At 38.6% G+C, this 12,016-nt stretch overlaps 1 protein-coding gene across 1 annotated transcript; it reads right to left on the bottom strand.

The window, feature by feature from the left end:
* On the bottom strand, positions 481-4,810 carry LOC109225823. The gene is made up of 2 exons (XM_019390604.1): positions 4,464-4,810; positions 481-894 (listed from the first exon to the last, which is right to left on the bottom strand). The coding sequence occupies exons 1-2, from the start codon at positions 4,638-4,640 to the stop codon at positions 820-822; spliced, it is 252 nt and encodes an 83-aa protein (XP_019246149.1). The 5' UTR covers positions 4,641-4,810; the 3' UTR covers positions 481-819.

The raw sequence follows: 12,016 nt of genomic DNA, 5'->3' as shown, positions 1-12,016 counted from the left end.
CAGCAAATCAGAGTAACACATCATTACTATGTGATTAGAGCAAAATAGCTCCAGATATCATGTCAGGTATTGTGGATGACATAATTCTAGATGGCTCGTCAAGTTACTTGAACCAAAGAATTGGCCTGCATCCTAGCACTTCTGCAATTTATGCGACGTAGCTATCAGCACATGTTAAAAGCAACAAGAAAACTTCATCTCCAACTTCTGGAGAGAGTTATGGAAGCTTAGTTGTATCACCTATGGCAGCAAAAATGCTCAGATGACATAAACGACACTGTATGAACCAGCAAATCTGATTTATAGACAGACACCTCGTTAGCACACGAACATTGACGAATACCTTATTGAAGAACATAAACCCATTTCCAGGCTACATATAGGTAGAAAACCCTCTACGCATACTTATACTCCAACCCTTTGTGAGATTCTTACTGCTACCAAAATGATACAAGTGGGTGGGGATGGTTCATAGTTAAGTATTTAACAGATAGGCATGAACAGTCTTTCAGAAAGCCTGCTCTTAGTTAGAAAAATCCTTCCTTTACAAAGAGGAATATACTCTTGCACAACCCCTACACCTCCTTTTCGTGCTGATAATGAGAAAAGTTCTCTTGATTTAAAGATAATGAAATTAGAAACGGAAACCGTTGCTAAAATAACCTGATTTAGACATTATAACAGAGCAAGTATAAGTGTTTCTTATTCAATGGAATATCTTTATCATGTTGTCACACTTGTGCAAATGAAAAGTATCATGAAGCACAAAATTTTAGCATCCAAATATAGGACCAACCACAGCTAACCACAATTGTTGCTTCAGTAATCTTTTGTTCCAAAATTCTTGCACCAGAGTTGAGAAGGAATGGGCCGGACTGGATGATGTGGCCGTTGCTGCAAAATAGAAACCTTGTTATCAGATGAATGCAGATCAAATATTTTGCAAAGTGCACACACGAACTCATACTTTAATAGGTGGTATGGTTGGTTGCATAGGAAAAAATAATCCTAACATAAAATTCTGCGCAACTAATACAACTTTTCATTGCAATATAATACTCTGCATTACTAATCTAGTCTCTACATAACTAATACTACAAAGTTTAGTCTCCGATAAAGAAAAATGTTATCTGCATAACTAATGCAGCATTTGGTTACAAACACCGACATAACTCATTCCTTTTCGGAAAAAAAAAGAAGGTACCAACATAACTCATGTAAATCTATATATTATTTTATAAGGAGAAAAACGTACAGTAAGAATATGTGCTAGAATAAGAGTATCCAAAGACAAATATTTTTTTAATGCAGGCAATCACTACATAATAATCTCGTGTTATCATTTGTCGTATAATAATCTCTATATTAAGATTCATAGTATAACAACCCCTACATTATTTACTGCACAAAAATCCCAAAATAATTTGTTATCGCATAACAATCTTCTGTTATAATCCCTGCATAACAAGTACATGAATCAAACGGCCTTAACAGTATCAAATCAATATGAAAAAAAGGAGCAATAGAGCAACAAAGAAGAACACTGATCATTCTAAAAGAATTATATTAAGTTGATCAAAGGCTAGAACAACCATTTACCTAAAGAAATAAAAAGACTCAACAAGACATCATCTTTGAACTGAACCTTCAAATTGAACAAACAAACATAAAATACCATTTTTTTCAGGTTGACCGAGCTTGTTTTTGCTCCAGCCAGAAGTCATATACTTTTAAAATTTTCAATCTACTTACATGTACACTTAATAAAAAATTTGTTTAAAAATTGATCATTTTACAGCAATTACTAATTGATTCAATCCAATACTTCTAAAAATGCGAATGACAAATCATCTAGGCTGAACCTTTTTGCAAGAAACTCTGCCAGGAGTTTCTTGCAAAAAATATGAATAACAAATCTCTACAGCGTAATCATTCTTTCCTCTGTCTTGCTACACCTCGACTAATCCATCGGGTAGCCTATCCAGCATGCAAGCAGCCAAGCACAAGTTACCAAGGTAATCTTACTCACCAAGGTTGGAGCAAATGACTCACACTAAGTGCTATAACTGCAATCCAAACTAGGGATCATCACATTACTACTCTCATGTCTCAACCACTAGGCCATCCCCTAGGGGACTCGATAGAAGCATGCATATTTCCCTCTCAAGTCGGCCAGTCAAGGATCAAACAAGGGGGGAGAGTTCCCCGACGTGATATTAAGACTTACATCAAGGTCTTACAATAAACATCTCATGGATAGATGAGATGTTTACCAATGTCTATAAGTAAGATTACTGGGAATGTCCAAAAGCCACTCAGAGCCTCAAGTAAAAGATGGGTATGATATTTTCTTTTTATAAGTGAGATGTTTGTAATCTTACCCTTCATAAGTTTTCGTCTCGATTAGGTTCCCAGGCAAGTGATCTCAATCAAAGCAATTGGATGTCACTGTAGCATAATCAATTCTTTTTGATGCCAAATTTTGTTAGCTCCAATTATTTCTGAAAAATCATAGTAGGCAGCATCTAGAACAGACTTTCACATGCCATATTAAGCCTACTATGATTGGGAATCATCAGTCCATCAGCAATAACAATTGCATGCTATACACATTTACGAAACTAAATAACGTCACACATAGCTCATAGGCTTCTGAAAGCAATTTCTTTCTTGGAGATTAGGCTAGGGTTTCTTTTTCTTTCTTTCTTTCTTTCTTTCTTTCTTCCTTCGTTCCTTTTTGGCTGGTCGTGGGGTTTAAAAGTCAAAATAGGGCCTAGATTCAGTGTTTTTTACAGCGAAAAGGTACTGGGACTTTAAGTAAGAAGTGAACTGCACTTCGTTTTTACATAACGGTTTACGGGCCAACTTGCGCGCGCTCGATTATTCCACTTGGTACCTACTATCTACTACCAACACTGCAACAGAGTAACTCTTCCTAATGCCCCCAAGACAAAGGCAGGTGGAAGTAAATCACTTGGTGTGTTTTATCTCCAGTTGAACCCTAGTCTCTCATAGTTTAACTTCATTGACCATTAGACCACACCCTTGGGTGCTAAGCGAATTTCACAATTTCCCGAAATACAATCTATAAAAAACAAATAAAAATTACTCAATATATATGTGCAAATAACAACATAACTGCAACTAACATTACTAATTTTTTACAACGGAGAAATCTCCAACGGCCAGTGGCGCACAACCCCTCTACTCCTTCTCCACTTACATATCAAGCTTTTGTCTATGGCAGGGTTCAAACCCGTGATATGCGCCTAACCAACACATCACGCATTGCGCTCTTACCACTAGACCAAAACCCTGGGGGCTGCAACTAGCATTAACATTTCAACATCAAATGTAGAATATCGACTATACTAATCTACAACACAAATCAAGCATAATCAAAATGCTATCATAACGAGCTTTTGAGAAATAATACCTTAATTACAAAGTTGAGTTATAGTTTCAATTAATCAGCCATAAAAAACAATTAGTTCACACAATTCAACTACATGTTAAATGCTTTAGATAAATTACTATCATGACTTGAGGATAGTAAACAAAACATAAAACAAGCAAGAAAAGGAGAAAAGAAGTGTTGCTACCAAGAAGGAGACCAAAAAAAAGGATAAAGAAGATAAGCCTAGAACAGAATAGCAGAAGAAGAGGATTCACATGCCAAAAAAACTGTCATGGTGAACAACAAAATGAAGAACAAGAAGCAAACAGATAAACATAAATGATTGAAAAAGAGTCACTAAAACCCAAAGTAAGAAGAAGATGACAACGAAGAAAATATTGAAGCATACTGTAGAAGAGTCCTAGTACTCGGATACCAAAAGGTCTTATTTTTCCAACTCCTTCTCTTTTGTAAACTCTAATGTTAAATTCAAAGAACCACCACTTGTGCCTCACTGTCTGAAGTCGCATCAGTTCACCCATAATAAGTAATAATCCCTTGCTTCACATTTTCATTTCCTATTTCTTACATTCATCACTGAAGCTAAAGCTGCAGATACATTTATACTCCTAATTCCTACCACTACACCTCTAGCCAATATATTTACCTCAAAGCATGGTATGTTCTCAGAGAATTAATTTCCCAGGATCAAAAGAACTCATATTGATTACATTAACCAACTTCAACAATCAATATCAGCCAGTTGCATCAAGAATAAGAAATCCTGCTTCGTGCCAAAAGGAATATAAATATTATTCACCTCATGATGAGATTGTTTTAACTTCACATCACCACACATTCTGAACCTGAAGATCCTAAACTCATTGCATCAAACAAATACAAAGTACAAAAATCAATTTTCACCCTAAAGCTAACGCCTTTACCCAATTTCACCAAAATAAATCTCTAACCAAAATTAAAGCACAATATGTGATTTCAATCTTGAATCTCAAATTGTTACGAATATATTTCACATAAAAATTAAGTAAAATTTGAGGATACTGACCTCGAGTTCGGCGGATTTCAAGGCGACAGGGATACATATGAGGACGATTCCAGCGAGAGCAATGGCAGTGTTGCGCTGCCAATGCTTGGGCCTACAGTAGGGCCCACCACTCATGCTCCAGACCTTAGTCCTGAAGTCCCCACCATGTCCATGGGCGTGATCTCCTCCGCCGGCCATTTTTTTCTACCGCTGATGAGATGCAGAAAGTAATGGAAGTTACAGAAGTTGATGAATAGGAAAATTCCCAACTCGATTGACAGAACTGTGTAGCCTTAAGGCCCGTGCTATTTCGATGCGCTGATAAGGGATGTTTTTTCTTCCTTTTTTTTTTCACAAGTTTGGAAACAAGAAATTGGGTAAAAAGTATAGTTCAATAAAATATAAAGAATTTTATAATTTGTGGTGTGCGACTATAATTTTTTTTAAATTTGTAGTATTAAACATTTTATAATATTTATGGAGTTTATATCATGACCCGAAAATCCCACCCTCGAGACCATGATGGCGCCTAACATTTCACTTGCTAGGCAAGCCAACGTTAGAATAGTTTATCCATTTTAAACAATTCAGAGTAATAATGAAGAAGCCAAAATAACTTAAATAAATCTGTAGTAAAGTGCGGAAAACCATTTCACTTGCTAGGCAAACCAACCTTAGAATAGTTTATCCGTTTTTAACAGTTCAGATTAAGTAATAATGAAGAAGCCAAAATAAACTGAAATAAATCTGGAGTAAAGTAGAAGGGGATTTCAGGGCTGCGAACGACGAGCAATTGTACCTCAAGTCTCCGTACTCATAGTCAACCCGAGCAATCTACCGAATGCCGCTGGAACCGGCTCCAAAATCTGCACAAGAAGTGCAGAGTGTAGTATGAGTACAACCGATCACATGTACTCTGTAAGTGTCGAGCCTAACCTCGATGAAGTAGTGACGAGGCTAACGCGGGTCACTTACAATAACCTGTATGCTGTATAAAATAATGACAGGAAAGGAAAATGCGGAAGCGAAATAAGGCAGTTAACTCATGAAACAACTCAATCCTCAAAGAAAACGAGTAAATGCCAGAATTACCAATCCTTGGAATCTCGTACGAAAGTACCGAAAACAACACAATGTAATAAGGAATAGGAAAGACATAAACTGTTGTGGCGTGCAACCCGATCTCATTGTACAACACTATCCTCTCTTATTCCACCATGTAAATATCAATAATAATAGCGCACAACCCGACCCCACCATATAATCAGAGTCAATATCATAATTCACCCTTATTTCAGCATATCAATCCACCCTTATTTCACCTGTTGCGGCGCGCAACCAGATCCCACCGTATCAATATAATCCACCCTTATTTCACCTTATCAATCCATCCTTATTTCACATGTTGTGGCGCACAACCCGATCTCACTGTATCAATATAAGTAAGTCAATAAGTGCAATCAATTTAACAACTCGAATCACAAGAATCTCTACGATTAACGGATATGAAAGGTACAAATCAAGAAGAAATCTCGTACCAAATCATGAAGAGCTATAATTAATACTGAGTAATAAGTCAAGTCAAATATATGACAGTTAAAAGGGTACAAGTAAGACAAATAAGGAAAATATCAATTAAGCATATAAGCATGGAAGGAATTAACATTTATAATGAGAGAATAATAAATGACAAGTAGCAAGTTAAGTCATGGTGATGGGTTTTCAATGTCTTTGCCTTATGTTTTGATGATGTAACAAACTTACTGTCAAGAACCAGATAGGGAACCTGACACACTTGGTACACATTACAAATGAACGAATTCCAGCTAGGACTCGAGCTAATGTGAACTGCTGCAAGTGTAGAAAATAGAGAAACAAGTGAAGGACCTGATTCCTTGTGTGTCCCTGATAGCAGTATGAAAGTCAACTGTGCACGGCTGGAAAGTGACTGCCTCAGAAAGTGTGCACATAGTGCAGTAGTTCTGCAGTCACTTGCCTTTGACCTACCAAGTGCTTACATCATTCAAGTGATGTCATCAAGGGTGTATCAACAAGAGCATTATAACAAAAACATCACTTGAACACTTGGGTATTCACTTCAAGCATTCAAGTTTTCTGCAAACAGTGAACTTATCTCTCAAGAGCTTGAAGAACAAAGTTAAACACTACTACGGACCAGTTCCTAAATCGAGTATTTTGTTGTCCTTAGTTGAGTTGTAACTTTGTGATTGTTGTTATTGTAATTCCTAAATTGCTTAGCTAGAAGCGTTGCTTAGGAACCCCTTTGTAAAACCATAAACTTTCTGAGTTTGTGTTGTGACTAGAGTTAGTCATAAGTTAAAGTCTTTGTAACTAGTGAGTGACAAAGTGGCTTGTGGTAAATGTATCACAAGTTAGTTGAGTTGAAGTCTTTGTAACTAGTGAGTAACAAAAGTGGCTTGTGGTAAGTGTATCACAAGTTAGTTGAGTTGAAGTCTTTGTAATAGAGTCATTACAAAGTGGCTTGTAATAGGGTGATTGCAAGTTAGTGAAGTTGAAAGCCTACAAGTGTAGGTCGTGGGTTTTGTCCCCTTGAGTGGGATTTTTCCACGTAAAAATCCCGTGTCTCATTTACTTACTGCTTCATTAGTATTCTCAGCGGAAACTCATAGAGGACCAGGTACTCTATAGTTTGGTGGATCCATATAAACTAGCAATTGGTATCAGAGCAGGTTTCTCCTATCAAGCTAACACCTAGGAAGGATCCGTATGGCTGCTCCACCAAATTTTGAAGAAGGTCAATCTACATACAGACCACCCAGGTTCAATGGGAAATACTATGGGAGGTGGAAGACAAGAATGCATGATTTTATCATGGCCGAGAATTCTGAGTTGTGGGATTTCATATGTAATGGTCCTTAAATCCCAACAAAGGCACTTGCAGAACTTCCATCCTCAATGCCAAAAACCAGAAAAGAATACACTGACGCAGACAGGAAAGCTGTGGAGAAGAATTTTCGTGCCAAAAAGATTTTGGTATATGGAATAGGACCTGATGAATACAACAGAATTTATGCTTGTGAAACTGCAAAGGAGATATGGGAAACTCTACAAACAGCACATCAGGGAACTACTCAAGTAAAACAATCTAAGATTGATATGCTCACTACCGAGTATGAACTCTTTAGGATGAAGGATGATGAATCTATTCAAGATATGCATGCAAGATTCACCTCCATCATAAATGAGTTACACTCACTTGGTGAAACCATTCCTAGGAACAAGCTAGTGAGGAAAATTCTCAGTATCCTGCCCAGTTCTTGGGAAAGAAAGGTGAATGCTATTACTGAAGCAAAGGACCTGTAGGAGCTGACTATAGACGAGCTGGTTGGAAATCTGAAGACCTATGAGATGAAGAGGAAGATAGACAGTGAAAGAAGAGAACCAAGAAAGAAAAAAACCCGGTACTCAAAGCTGATAGCAATGACTCGAGTGAGGAGGACAGTGACATGGATTACTTAACCAAAAGATTTCAGAAGATGGTCAGAAGAAATGGAGGAATACTGAAAAGGGGAAGCTCTAGCAAACCAAAGAACTATGATCTCTGCCATAAATGTGGAAAGCCTGGGCACTTCATCAAAGACTGCCCTCTCCTGAAGCAAGAGTACTCCAAGTACAACCCAGAGAAAGTAGCTAAGAGGAACCCGGTGCCTGACAAGGACTTCAAGAGGAAGAGATCTGCTGACAATATGGTGAAACAGGCTCTTGCAGCATGGGAAGACTTCTCTAGTGAGTCTGAAGATGAAATTGATACAGGTGACAGCTCCATGATGGCAGTTGAAAGTAAGGAAAATGAATATGATTCAATATTTGCTTTGATGGCCCAATCAGATGATGATGAAGACGATGACAACAGTGAGGTAAATTTCAGGGATGTTCAGAGAAATCTGAAGTCCTACTCTCCTAAGAAACTCATGTCTTTAGCTAGTGTATTGATTGATTCCTATCATAGTCTTGTGGAGGATAAGGATGCTTTGACCTTAGAGCTAGGAGAAGCTGAACGAACCAGAGATGATCTGGTAGTGTGTGTTGTTGATCTGAAGGAAACTATTTGTGGGCTGGAGAAAGAAAAAATTGTTTTAACCAAAATAATTGCTGACATAGAAACCGAAAGAGATGACTTAGTGGTTGTAGTTGTTGACCATAAGGAAGCTATTGAAAACTTCAGAAAAGAAAGAGAAGCCTTGATGAAAAGAGTGGCTGAGATTGAGGAAGAAAGAGATGATCTCTTGGTAGTGATTGCAGACCTAAGGGAAACAGTAAAGGGACTAGGGACTGAGTCAAAACCTGGAAATTCTGGAAAAGGAAAAGAGGTAGCAAGTGAGGAACACATTAGGCTTGAAAATGAGTTGAAGGCCGTGAGAACTAGTCTGTGTGTTGAATATGAGAAAAACAAGCATCTCCAGACTGAACCGAAAAGAATAAAAATTGATCTTGAAAAGTCCCTAAAGTGGACCTGGTCCTCAGAAGCTATCATTGCCATGTACGTTAATAATAGTGGAACACAGGCAAGGAATAGGGTTCCAAAGGGAGAAAACTCCTTACAACCCCCATAGCAAGTACGTTACTGTACCAGATAACTGGTTATGTACAACAACGGGCATTTCAAGGAAAATTGCCAAGCCAGGGTCCAGTCCTTTCAGAAAAACAAAGTGCTTGCTGAAAATGTAACTACTAAAAGGGGACCAGCTTCCACCCACAAAAAACGCATATTACCTGCATGGACTAAGAGAGCTCTTATTCATCCTCTTGCCTACTACAAGGGACCCAAACTTTCTTGGGTTTCTAAAGTTAACTCTTGATCTCCTTGTGCAGGGAACAGTGAAAGGAAGCAGTCAACAATGGTTCATGGATAGTGGATGTTCAAAGCACATGTCTGGGATCACCATGGACTTTCTTTCACTAAAAGCCCTGCAAGGAGGGAGTGTATCCTTTGGCAATGGGAAAAAGGGGTACATTCTTGGAGTTGGAAAAGTCGGGAAATCACTCACTCACTCTATTGAGAATGTGTACTATGTCAATGGCCTTAAGTACAGTCTCTTGAGTGTCTCTCAGATCTGTGATAAAGGAAACAAGGTGGAGTTCTTGTCCAAGATATGTACAGTTACTAATCTGGTAACTGGTGAAGTGGTACTTGTGGCCAAGAGATACAATAACATCTATGTTGCTGATTTCGAGTCCATACAAAGTGGTGATCTGAGTTGTCTGAAAGTTGTTGATGATGATGCTGAACTCTGACACAGAAGATTGGGGCATGCAAGCTTCTCTCTTCTGAACAAACTAATTCATAAGGACCTGGTCCATGGTCTGCCCATGTCAAAGTTTAAAGTACATAAAGTTTGTGATGCATGTGCTAGAGGAAAGCATGTGAAGCCCTCTTTTAAGTCTAAAAAGGATGTAAGCACCTCAAAGCCACTCGATCTTTTGCATATGGATTTATGTGGCCCTATGAAAGTGCAAAGCAGGGGTGGAAAAAGATACATATTTGTGATAGTGGATGACTACTCCAGATTCACATGGACTCTATTTCTTAGAACTAAAGATGAAACCTTTGAGGTGTTTGTGGCCTTTTTGAAGAAAATCCAGGTGAAGATGGAGTCTAGAGTCACATGTATTAGATCAGATCATGGAACAGAATTTGACAATGCCAAATTTGATGAGTTCTGCAATGAAAATGGCATTACTCACAACTTCTCAGCTCCAAGAACCCCCCAGCAAAATGGAGTAGTGGAACCGCTTGCTACTTGGTGAACAGGTGCATGATCAGATCTCTCCTGAACAAAACCCCCTATGAGTTGTTGAATGGAAGGAAACCCAAGCTAACTCACCTGAGAACATTTGGGTGCGAATGTTATGTCCTCAACAATGGAAGGATCAGCATGGTAAATTTGATGCCAAGAGTGATGAAGGAATCTTTCTGGGGTATTCTTCTCAAAGCAAAGCTTACAAGATATACAACAAGCGAACTCAATGTGTTGAGGAAAGTGTTCATGTTATCTTTGATGAGTCTTATCCTTCATGTGAGAAAAGTGCTAAAGATGATCAAGATGGAGAGCCCTCACTAGTTCCTGGTGAAGTCATTGACATGACAAATGGAAAGGCAGATATGATGAGCCAAGTGAAAAAGCCGAGTGGAGACAATTCTGCCTCGTCTTCAATGGAACCAGGTACCTCAATTACAACCACTGAAGCTGAAGAAAGAGTGGTTGATGCAGTACAGGGTACTCCACTAGTACCTGAGAGAAGAACACAAGAAAACCAGTTAGATATACCCAGCTCCTCTACAAATGAACCTTGAATGCCTAACTGGAAACACAAAAGTTCTCATCCTCTTGACAACATAATAACTCCTCTAGATTCTGGAGTACAAACCAGGTCAAAAGCCAGAAATTCACTTGCCTTCTCAGCCTTTCTCTCCCAAATAGAACCCAAAAATATCAAAGAAGCCCTCAGATAGAACCATTATAGGAACCAGGTGGGTATTCAGGAAAAAGCTTGATGAACATGGAAACACTACAAGGAACAAGGCCAGGCTAGTAGTTCAAGGCTACAATCACGAGGAAGGGATTGATTATGATGAAACGTTTGCTCCGGTCGCTCGCATGGAAGCTATTAGAATTCTAATTGCTTTTGCATATCATATGGAATTCCCCTTGTTCCAAATGGATGTCAAAAGTGCATTTCTGAATGGACTTCTTAAAAAAAAGTCTATGTGAAGCAACCTCCAGGGTTTGAATGTCATGAACACCCTGAATATGTGTTTAAACAGGACAAAGCATTGTATGGGTTGAAGCAGGCTCCTCGAGCTTGGTATGAAAGGCTGTCAAAGTTCCTCTTAGAAAATAGTTTTACAAGAGGGAAAATTGACAACACCTTGTTCCTAAAGAAACGGGGAAGGAACCTGCTCATTGTTCAGGTATATGTTGATGATATCATTTTTGGGGTAACGTCTGATTCTCTGTGTGAAGAATTTGCAAAACTCATGGGAAGTGAGTTTGAAATGAGCATGATGGGGGAGCTGAATTTCTCCTTGGGTTTTCAAGTGAAGCAGTCCACAAAGGGTACATTCATTTGTCAGCAGAAATACATCAAGGAGCTCTTGAAGAGGTTTGATATGGAAGCATCAAAAGTGATAGACACTCCCATTGCAACGGCTACTCGACTGGATCTCCTGTGAATCAAACTATGTACAGAGGCATTATGGGGTCTCTTCTCTATCTCACTGCCAGCAGACCCGATATTGTCTTCAGTGTGAGGCTATGTGCAAGGTTTCAATCAAATCCCAAGGAATCTCATTTGAAGGCTACCAAAAGAATTTTGAGATATCTTAAGGGAACATAGGACCTGGTCCTGTATTATCCCTCAGGTGACAGTTTTAATCTCATTAGGTATGTTGATACTGACTATGATGTTATCTGGTGGATAGGAAAAACACTCCTGCAATGGCTCACTTTCTAGGATCATGTCTCATCTCCTGGGGCACAAGGAAGCAAAACTCGGTGGCTCTTTCAACAGCTGAAGCAGAATATGTAGCT

The sequence above is a fragment of the Nicotiana attenuata genome, chromosome 5, assembly GCF_001879085.1.
Source record: "Nicotiana attenuata strain UT chromosome 5, NIATTr2, whole genome shotgun sequence".
Lineage (NCBI taxonomy): Eukaryota > Viridiplantae > Streptophyta > Magnoliopsida > Solanales > Solanaceae > Nicotiana > Nicotiana attenuata.
The sequence above is the reverse complement of the archived record's forward strand: the minus strand, read 5'-3'. Positions and strand labels throughout refer to the sequence as shown.